Source organism: Alligator sinensis, unplaced genomic scaffold, assembly GCF_000455745.1.
Source record: "Alligator sinensis unplaced genomic scaffold, ASM45574v1 scaffold779_1, whole genome shotgun sequence".
NCBI lineage: Eukaryota > Metazoa > Chordata > Crocodylia > Alligatoridae > Alligator > Alligator sinensis.
Genome location: NW_005843170.1, coordinates 152,574 through 163,746, shown reverse-complemented (window position 1 = coordinate 163,746; position 11,173 = coordinate 152,574). Strand labels below are relative to the sequence as shown.

Below are 11,173 nucleotides of genomic sequence, written 5' to 3'. Positions count from 1 at the left end.
GGAATTTTAAACGGCCAGCGAGCCAATTACTAGCCGCCACGTGTGAATAATTTAGCACTGGCCAATAGCGGGGTACAAATTTGCATCCGAATAGCGGGAACTCTTTGCACCGTGCATTTCTGTGCTGCAAAGGAGAAATGCATCCTGCAAAGGAAACTGCAAATTGGCGGGAACTCTCCTGCACGCAGGCTCTTAATTGCAGCAGAACACTCTGCCGTGCAAAGGAGCTCTCACGTGGCCAGGAAATTCCATAGTGCCGAGGCACCAAAAATCACTGGGTTGTGACACTCTGGGTGCAGGCTTCCACTGGCCTTGGCATGGGCCCCACACACCAGCGCAGGCCCCATGCTCTTGCCCCCCACCCTGGGTGCAGGGCCTCTGCCAGCCCTGGCCCCGGGCACTGGCTTGGGCTTGGGCCCCGTGCTCGTCCCCTCTTTTGCATCCACTTGTCTCCACCCACTCCCCTGGCTTCTCTGGCACCATGTGCCAGCCTGGGCCTGCGCTTCTGCTGTCCCGCCCTGGGCCCTCACGCCTGCTCGCCCACTCACTGCCACTTGCTCACCTTCCGCTCGCCACTGCTGCCACCACTTCTCCCTGCCCGCCTGCCTGCCGAAACCCCAATTCCACTGAGCGCTGTAGCAAAACTGGCTGAGCGCTCAGCGGAGTCGGGTATTAACTGAAACCACGTTAAGTGGGGGGTTGCCTATATTGAATCTACCCAGAGAGCTATTTGAGTTGGTCTAATAAAATATATTGGATTTACTTAAATAACCTTGTCTGTAAACTCAGCATGTGACTTTATCCAATCCGTTCTCTAGCTAATTTGTTTGCAACATGTAATCCCATGGAATTAGCTCAGTTGCACATGCTTATCTCAAAAGAAGAAGTATTCTAGAAATACAATACCAGGCATGCAAATCATTCTTACTGGCACTTGTCTAGTATTGCAAGATTTACACAGTACATGTGAGTCAATATAGAGGAAAAAACCTTTTCAAACCTCAAAATAGCTGTCTAAACATCATACGGAATTTAGCTACATACCTGACATAATTTACAGAGCATTATGGGAGTTTGAGCAACTATAATCACACTATAAAAGCCTTGCTGTTATAAGCACACAAGCTTAAATAGAAACCTAAATAACATCCTATTCCAGTACATTAAATCCCATTTAGGGGCAGGTAGGGATAGGCAGTTGTGGCCAGGTTCCTCCTTCGTTCTGTGCCATCCCAGGAGTGGGTGCGGAGAGGGAAACCCACTAATGGCTGCTGCTGTGCTTAACTGAACTCAGCTCCCCACAGGCTCCCCTCAAGCCTTGCTGGAGTGGGATAGGAGCAGCTAGGACAGTGGTAGCTGTGGGCAAGTCCAGAGACATAAGTAAAGAGGGCCCTGGAGTTTCTCCCACTCCTGGATCAGCTGGGGACAGTGGCAGTGGGGGGCAGAGGAGTGAGGAATGAGTGGGGAGGGGACGTGCTGCTGAGCATGGAGGGAAGGAGAGGTGGGCCAAGAGAGGGAGGAGATTCTTACATTATTCAGGCACTTAAGGCCTTGTTACATGTGAATTTTAGGTGGCTCCTGGGACTCTTCATCCCTTCATTGTCCACATATTAACACGTGAAACTAGTTTTAAGTGCCCTTTAGGTAGTTTAAAATGATGCTGCTCCCAGGCAGGTTTCACTCTGATCCATGTTACCCAGCTCACGTTCCATGGATGTGATTCCATTCCCCACAGATGAGCTGCCCAAGTTGCAGTCCTTCAGCATCCAAGGATACAGCGTCTCCTCCCCACCACTCCTGTTCTTCTAGACTTTCCTCCTCCTGAACTCTCCTGCCTGAAGCGGAGTAGGGTAGGAGTGGTGGATTATGGCCCCAAGCCAGCTCCCCCTCTCATGCCCTTTGTGGGGGCACCTTCCCACCCCCAGGGGTGCAACCCAATGCAACAGCCATCAGAGCACATGCCAGCTAGTCAGCTAGCAAGCAGAAACTTTTCCTCAACCTATATCCAGCCATCTTCTCAGCCAAAGGATATTCCCAACTATACCAGCACCTCCAAAATCCAGTCCCAAATCCCAGTTCATTAAACCATGAGACCTTCTTCAATTTACTTCCTTATTTGTTTCCTTTTGCTTTTTCTTTTTTTAAATTTCTTTTTATTTTATCCTTCAGTGGCTGAGTTCCTTCATTTCACCACCCTTCCCTCACCCCCATTTCCTTTCCCCCTCCCATTTCATTACTCACCCCCATCGTATTAATCCTGTGCCTGCCAGCTTCATGTTCCCATCCCCCTTTAACCCATCTCTCCCCACCCACACCTAGACCAGAGATAGAAGCCTGTCGTTGCTCACCCACCCTCTAGTGCAGGGATAGGCAACCCCCAGCATGGGTGCCAGAGTGTGGCACGCAAAGGCATTTTGCTTGGCACACGCACTTTGGGCCAGACAGCAGGGAAGGGCTCTGCCATAACAAGGATTGGGCCACTTATTGCTCCCCCACTGTCCGTCTCTGGCACAGCAGAGACCAGAGATAGAAGCCTGTCGTTGCTCACCCACCCTCTAGTGCAGGGATAGGCAACCCCCAGCATGGGTGCCAGAGTGTGGCACGCAAAGGCATTTTGCTTGGCACACGCACTTTGGGCCAGACAGCAGGGAAGGGCTCTGCCATAACAAGGATTGGGCCACTTATTGCTCCCCCACTGTCCGTCTCTGGCACAGCAGCATCTTACAAGGATTGGGCCACTTATTGCTCCCCCACTGTCTGTCTCTGGCACAGCAGCATCTTACAAGTTGAGGTTGTGGGTGCTTTTGGCACTCTGCCCAAAAACGTCGCTGACCCCTGCTCTAGTGGGAACTCACAGCTATAAGTGTAATGTGTAACAAGGCCCTACGGCATCCTGGGGAGGTGGGAGAGGCTGGGAGCAGGGGTGCAGCCATCCTTGCAGTCCTGCTCACTGCTTCCACACCCCACTTTACAAAATCCAGGATCTGCCCATGCCAGAATGTAAGCAGTAATGAGAACCAAAGAACTTACTGAATGCAGCAAGACATGTTTCCATTAAGAAAGTGAAGAGCAAAGACCATTTCAGCTGAAATATGGAAGCAGTGGGAAATCAGGTTATGTGATTTCCTAATCAGAGTTCATTCTGAGATCTAGTGAACTGAAAATGTGAACTAGGTGGAGATAGAGGATAAGCCTTATAAAACAAAGCAGAGCAGCTCAAAACAAAACAAAAGAACAAAATACCTGGAAGGTCCCAAAACTGCTCAGATGCTTCTTTCAAGGACCCAGTAGGGCCAATCACATGCCATAACTGCAGATGAACTATTAATGGCAAAATGATTTGTTATACCAATCCCAGAATAAATGTCTTTTACTTTGAATACCAGTGTCGCTTTTAGAAATGTGCGGTCAAACATAAATCCAGACCCATCAGCTTCTGCTGTCCAGATCAAGTCACAATGGGCGTGAAGATTCGCCCATTCTGCCAGAGCCTCAGAGTCACCTCTTCACTGCCTGCTCTGATCGTTTTCCTCATCACTTTTTATGTTCATCAGCTGGAATCAGGTAAGAGTCCCCAGCCATTTCTACTCCTTCTTACAGAAAGTATGTGCTTTGATTTGTAAAAAGTGCCAATTACACTCCTTTATTCAAAGCTGAACAAAAACTACTGCATATTTCCAATAAGCAGTAATCCTGAAGGAATGAACCAATGATACTTCCCCCCCCACCACTTCAGCGGGAATAACTACCTATCCATCACACCCTATCTATTCATGTCATGGTCATTATTCCCTAGTAGGCTATTGGGGAACTCAGAATTTACAACCACTTTGGTTATTTCTTCCTCAAAAATATAGACAATATGGACTGGAGATTAAAAAAGAAACAGTCAGACCAGACAGAGAAGGGAGTGCTAGCATGTGGATCTCACCACTGAAGGTGCTCTGTCATCCTCCACCTCCCTTTATAAGCTTGGGAAGGGTTGAATAAGAAGGATATGTTAATTCAGAACACCCCACTGATTTCACAGAGCTCAAAGGTAAGGATCAGCAATCTTGACAAGCAGCACAGATAAGGATTTTATTTTAATCTTTTATCAGAATGCCCTTATATTGGTTAGGCCAGTGTAGTTATTAAATAGTTGTGCTGGAAAAGGAATGTGCATGATCTTGTCATTGTTACTGCTTTTGATCAGGGCAGCTAGCCAAAATGTGAGGTCTTGTAAATTATTCCAGTTAGGAGGATATACTGGTGATGGAAGAGGAGATACTGATGATGGAATCAGGGATCTCTGATAAGATTCCTTTCATTTACAAGCATATATGAAGTTCTGCTTTCTGGAACACAGAATGACCAAACCAGAGACCATTTCCCCCCTCAGTCATTATCACTGCTTTCCACTAGACAACTGACCCCAAATTTCTCCTTGTGGCCTTGTCCTGGGGCCACCCAACAGTCTGGGTCAGGGCTTGTCAAGGTTTCTTCCCAGGCTTTTTCTGTGACTCTGCAGCTATATCTGAGCCTCTGACTTCCACACACACCGTCCTGCCCATGGCCAAAGTCATTTTGACCTGTTCTATCATATCCCCAGGCAGACTCACAAATCTCTTTGTTTTGGGTATAAACGTACTCAACTACCTCCTACCTTTGTGATGTCACAGCTGGTAAAGCAATCCAGACTCTGGCTTGCATACATAGATGCTTCTCAAGTAAATCTCCAGATGTCATTCTCCTGCTGCACTCGGCCTTGGTGAGGCCGCAGCTGGAGTACTGCATCCAGTTCTGGGCTCCACAATTCAAGAAGGATGTGGAAAAGTTTGAGAGAGTCCAGAGGAGAGCCACGTGCCTGATCAGAGGACAAGAGAATAGGCCTTATGAAGAGAGGCTGAGAGCCATGGGACTCTTCAGCCTGGAAAAGCACAGGCTCTGGGGGGACCTGGTGGCAGCCTACAAGTACATTGGGTTGTGCATCAGGATCTGGGGGAACGCCTGTTCACCAGAGCACCCCAGGAGATGACAAGGTCCAATGTTCACAAACTCCTCCAAGACCACTTCAGGCTGGACATAAGGAAAAACTTCTTTACTGTCTGAGCCCCCAAGGTCTGGAATAGACTCCCTCCAGGGGTGGTGCAAGCACCTACTCTGGACTCCTTTAAGAAGCGTTTGGACACTTATCGTGCTGGGATCCTTTGACCCTAGCTGACTTCCTGCTCCTGGTGCAGGGGGCTGGACTCGATGTTCTTCCCAGGTCCCTTCCAGCCCTAATGTCTATGAAATCTACAGCCATTTTAAAAGAAGGCTGGAGAACATATTTACCAGTGTCAAAAAAGTTGAGCTCAACTTATGAGAGAGGCCTGTCAATAAAAAAAAAGCTAGCAAAACCTGCCTTTGCTTCTCTTACTGTACTCTATGCTAATGACCATTCAGATGCCTTCTCCCCCGTCAGTATTAGTAATGCAAGTTAATAATGCAAGTTTGTATACAAATATAAGGCTCACTTTAAGTATGTACAGGCCCTGGGAATGGCTATGCCAAACACACCAAGAACAGAATGGAAACAGTTGAGTGTCTTATTTTTTCTATGTATATTAAATTACCCTCCATATTTACTTTCTTGTGTTCTACAGCACAGTTCACAGTGATTGGATCTGCCAACCCCATCACTGCCATGGTGGGAGAGGACGTTATTTTACCCTGTTACCTGTCCCCCAAAATGAGTGCTGAGAACATGAAGGTGACATGGTTACGGCCACAGTTCTCATCAGTTGTGCATCGGTACTGGGAGGGAAAGGATCAGCTTGGACTGCAAAAGCAAGGATATGAAGGAAGGACAGAGCTTTTGAAAGACAACATACAGGATGGAAATGTTACCTTGAGGATTCTCAATATCAGGCCCTTTGACCAAGGACAATATAACTGTCTTGTTGATGATGGTACTGTTTCTGAACAAGCTGTATTGGAGTTAAAGGTAAAAGGTCAGTTGCTTGTCTCACTACTTTTTTCTGATTTTTTTTTTTTGTGTCTGTCTATCATTTGCATATGATTCCCTAGAGATTCCTTTTATTCATATATTTCTTGCAATTTATGCAGGTACATTCGCAAAGAAAACCATCAGCCAAAATATTCACCTATATGATTCATCTAATTCTTTAAATATACCAGAATATAAGAGAAAGCTATAATTTTCCATTAATCAGTACATTAGCAGCAATCAGCAATAATCCAGCAACATATAGAAGTTGTCTTTCCAGAGCCTACCCATTCCCTCATTGGTAGGGAATGCAAATGGGCTGTGTTTTATGCCTGGCAAATTTCTAAGTGAGGAAGCTTCCTGGGGATGCATTGTCTGCTTCCCCTTCCTTAGATGAGTAGAAATTCAGCTCAAAGACCTTTACTGCCTAAAACTGCATCAGAGTAGCTGGAATAGAAATGCTGTGCATTTATGTATCCAGTATATTTAGCAAAATTACTCACCTAAACTAAATGATTAGCATGATTTTAAACAGTATTTATCTTGAGAGCTGTACAGATTTTTAAAAATCTTCAAACAGGGGAAATTAGTATGATTTTTTAAAAATGTCTTACAACTGCACCCAAATCATTTAGATGCTGTGAAGATTTTTTTTAAATTTACATTGGAAAAATGTCTGTTTTAACTTATACTTGGTAGCATGTAATAACTAACACCTCCTAAAAATTGCACAACACTTGTGAAGGACCCACTTTTATTCTTGATGAAGCCAGGGCCTCAGATCAGTTTGAATTTAACTTATGTTCATTTGTTTTGTCTAAGTACTGTGATATCAAGCTCCTGAATAATTCTTGATTTCACAGTGTGCCTACACTTAGGTACATAGGCGATGTTTGGCCGCCGCCAAAGCCGCCACTGGCTTCTGCGATGCTTGCCACCCGCTCTCCCCTCGCTGCTGACGCAGTGTCTGCAGGTGGTCCCCACTCGCCACCCCTCCTGCAGCGGCAGCAGGCAGTCCCTGCTTGCCACTCACCACTGCCGACACCAACGCTGGCGGCTGCAGTCAGTCCTGTTTGACGTTGGCACCTGTGGGCAGTACCCGCTTGCCGCCATGGTGCCCCCTGAATCTTGGGAGGCACCAGTTGTTCATGCTCAGATACCTACCACTTCCATTCTTAGGAAAAGGGCCTCAAATCCCCTGAGTTTATTGAAGACATGTTCAAAATGGCTAAGGGACTTCCTTGTTCTAAAATGTTCTTGATTAACAACAAAGGAGGCACCTACATGAGGTATGCACAGGTTTCAGGGCAGGTAGCCATTTCCAGTTGCTCTGCAGCCATTATCAGAGGTTGTGGCTCAGATGGAGCTGCCAGCGCCGTGAGTCTTGCTGAACAGGCCACAGGGTTTCTTAGGGAGAATAGTCAAACTCAAGTGCAGCCTTCTCTGGCTGAACGTCCTTGCTGAAAAACAGGTGTGCAATTATCACTGCTACATAAGGCTGGGTACTTGCCCATCCCTCCTCTGATATTGTACTCATGGAGCCAGAGAAGTTGATTTATTCTGAGTTTTGAAAATGTGTCAAACCAAAGCATTATGGAACTGGTTTTCAAAAGGGTTCAGGATCAGTCAGGAACTTCTGGAATAAGATTCCAGTGGAAAAATCACCCAAGTGCCTTAAAAATACATAGTTATTGAATATAACTACTGGGTCAATGACTACATGTGCCTCTTTTACTGACAATTGAAATGCTTAGGGGCTATTTGCATCAGCAGGTGCACCTGTATAGGAATAAGGACTTCCTTACTTCATGGTCAGTTTGTATCTGTATCTTTAATATTTGTTAACATTAAAACATAAAGTAATTCATACTTATTTGGTTTTCCTTTAGCTTTAGGCTCTGATCCCCTCATCTCTGTTGAGGATTACAAAGATGGAGGGATCCAAGTGGTGTGTCGGTCAGCTGGGTGGTTCCCAGAGCCACAGATGTCGTGGAGAAATCTTGCTGGACAGCTTTTGCCATCAGCTTCAGAAATAAAATCCCAGGGAGATGATGGTCTTTACAAAACAGAAAATTATTTTGTTATACGAGAAAATTCAAACCAGAGCTTGTCCTGTTCTATCATCGGTGCCCATCAAGACCCGGAAAAGAAATCCACTATTCATATATCAGGTCAGTTATATATTAAAGTCACACCTTTTAAATAACCAGGAGGCAACCACGAACAATGCACTCCCCTTAAATGGAGAAGATAAATGCAAAATAATGCCCTGTGGTGAAATGGAATCACCCTACAAGCATACCTTTCAGAAATAAAATGGAGGAGAAGGGCTGCCTTATGTTTTTACTTAGTGGTTAAGGCATTTGACTAGGGAGCTGGAGACAAAAAAAGTTCTAGGCTCTCCTTACCCAAGAGCATCTGAGGCCTGTATTTCTTGCTTCCTAGACAAGTGCTCTAGCCATCTGGCTACAGGATAGGCACTGTTAGGACTCCTTTCCAGCCCTTCTTTAGAAGTCATCACCCTGGTTAATGAGGGATGCGTCTACATGAGACACTACTGCACAGTGGTTACTATGCATTCATTTAGTATTTGTATAAGCAAATACTAAATAAATGCACAGTAACTGGAGTTACTGCACCGTAGCACTGGTGAATGCATTTTAAGTGACCTAGTGCAGTAGTCTAATAATACTGCGTAGTAACATATTAGCGCTGTCCAGGATATGACACTCTACTGCACAGTATTATTTGGCTACTGCACAGTCAGCATCTCATGTTGGTGCACCCAAGGAGTGGCATATATTAGGCTTGTGCGAGTCGGCAGTGATCCAATCCGGCTTCGGATCCAGCTGCTTCAGATGCCAGGGATCCGATCCAGAGCTCCGGACTGGGTTTCTGCCTTGATCCAGCCAAAGCAGCTCCAAAGCTTCGGTGCAGCCTCGGAGATCTGGCCATAGGGTATATGGGGGAATCAATGAAATATCTATAACTTTGTTGTTTTTTGTCCAATTTGGATGAAACTTGCAGAAAGGGTAGCCCTTGCTAAGAACATGAAACCTGCAAAGTTTCAAGAAGATTGGTGCAGGGGTTTGGGGGGAACTGTACCCCAAATTCTTGAAAGCAAAACTTGTGTCCTGTCTATGTGTTACACCACAGGGGGGTCAAAACTGCGGGGATGGTAGCTCTTACTGAGGCCACAAAGCCTGCCAAGTGTCAAGGAGATCAGTGCAGTGGTTTGGGGGGAACTGCACCTCAAGCTACAGACAAGCAAAACTTGTGCCATGGGTGACACTGTGTGTGTTAAGGCGCAGGGGGGTGACAGCGGAAGGAATGTTAGCCCCTGCTGAGGCCATGACTCCTGCCAGCTGTCGAGGAGATCAGTGCAGTGGGGGGTTTTTGAACCCGAAAGCTTGCTTAATAACTATTCTCCAACCATTTGGGTTGGTCTAATAAAAGATATCAAATTCACCCAAGGAACCTTGTCATGATTGATTGGTAACTGGTAACACAGTAGCTTAGCAGCCAGACCTGCACTGTAGTGTCTCCCACGCCCCAAGGCAGAGACAGTCAGTCCCACAAGCACCCATGACACGAGTGTTGCCTGTCAGCAGGTAGGGGTGCAGGGGTTTTGAAACATACAGATGACATATAATACATGTTTCTCAGAAGAAAAATAATAGCATCAAGCTGGAGTTTAGTTTAAAAGTGCTTACCAGCAATGAAAGTAAGAATGTGGTGCAGGGGTTTTGAAACATACAGATGACATATAATACATGTTTCTCAGAAGAAAAATAATAGCATCAAGCTGGAGTTTAGTTTAAAAGTGCTTACCAGCAATGAAAGCAAGAATACTTATTTGTTCCCAAAGAAAATATTGCATATTTAAGAAATATGGACTTCTGATGAAATATAAAGAAATCAAAGTATAGTAACCTATGGAAAGCTGTAGGTAAAGCTCCCTTAAATATTTAGATCTTTCTTCTAAGAATTCCCCAGGGAAGGGCAATTAAGGAAAACCTAAACAATTAATGTAATCTAGCTACACAAACCAGTTTCTGTCTGCACAAGGCAGAAAAAAAGTAAAATCTTTATTTTGTATAGAGTAGACAGCACTATATTTTAATCAATATTTCACAGAAATTGTGCTGGCAGTGTGTTGGGGAGGGTATATTTATCTATAATGAAAACATTTTAGTTTGTGTTGGTTTCCAAACTAATGCAATCCCAGACTCTTCATTTTTGTTGTTGTTTCTTGTGTTTCTCAGGTCCCTTTTTCCCAAAGGTGTCTCCTTGGATGACCGCATTTTGTGTGATCTTGGTGGCTCTGTTCATTTTTATCGGCCTTGCCATTTACCTCTTTAAAGTTAAAGGTAAACATTAAAGAAGGAAATATAATCTCATTCCAAAGAGAATTTCTTCTTAGACAAAGAAAGAAAGAGAGGTAGCAAGGATCAGAAAGGCCTGGACCGTGCCAGTGAGATAGATATACCTCATAAATTTGTCTCTTCCCTTCATAGGCACCAGAAGGCTGGGGCTAATGGGGCTTAGCCCCCACAAACACTGGGCAGCAGTAACAGTGCAGAGGGCTGCAGGGCAGCCCGGGCGTGGGCTCTGGATGGCTGCAGTGGGGTGGCGGGGAGGGACGTGCACGGACACAGAGCTGCAGCCTGCGGCAGCCTGGTGCCATGTAGAGTACTGCCCACCACAGCGGGTAAGTCTGTTATGGGGAAGAGGTATGGGGGGTAGATTGGGGCCCCCATGGTGAGGAAGGGAGTGAGGCAGGGGCAGGGGCCCCGGGGCTGGGGCAGGTCGTGGGATGGTCAGGCAGCTTGTCCAGGGGCGTAGGGGGGCTCCTGGCACTGTGTGCACCCCAGCAGAAGCCTAGGGAGCATGTTTCCCCCAGATCTGTGCACAGGGCAGGGGCAGGCTGCTGCTGGGGGCTGCACTCTCTCCGTGCCCCACCGCTGCTGCTTTGGAAGCAGCAAATGCCATGTGCCTGCCATATGCTTACTGCACCACGTCCCCTGCCTGCCCAGTGGTGGCAGGCACATGGCATCGTGCGGCTTCCAGAGTAGCAACAGCAGAGCGCAGAGCCCAGCCCACAGTGGCAACCTGCCTGTGCCCTGCAAACAGATCTGGGGAGGCACATGCCCCCTGAGTCTCCGCTGGGGGGTGTGCAGTGGCAGGGGGCCCCCCGCGCGC

The 11,173-nt window shown here is 46.5% G+C and overlaps 1 protein-coding gene across 1 annotated transcript in view; it reads left to right on the top strand.

The window, feature by feature from the left end:
* The window catches only part of LOC102372863 (butyrophilin subfamily 3 member A2-like), a 15,425-nt gene extending 5,073 nt beyond the window's left edge, over positions 1-10,352 (top strand). Inside the window, exons 2-5 of the mRNA XM_014526838.2 lie at positions 3,387-3,564; positions 5,628-5,975; positions 7,861-8,142; positions 10,237-10,352. Coding sequence (XP_014382324.1) covers positions 3,459-3,564; positions 5,628-5,975; positions 7,861-8,142; positions 10,237-10,352 — 852 coding nt within the window. The 5' untranslated portion in view covers positions 3,387-3,458. The remainder of the gene's footprint in view (positions 1-3,386; positions 3,565-5,627; positions 5,976-7,860; positions 8,143-10,236) is intronic.
* The last annotated feature ends 821 nt before the right edge of the window (positions 10,353-11,173 follow it).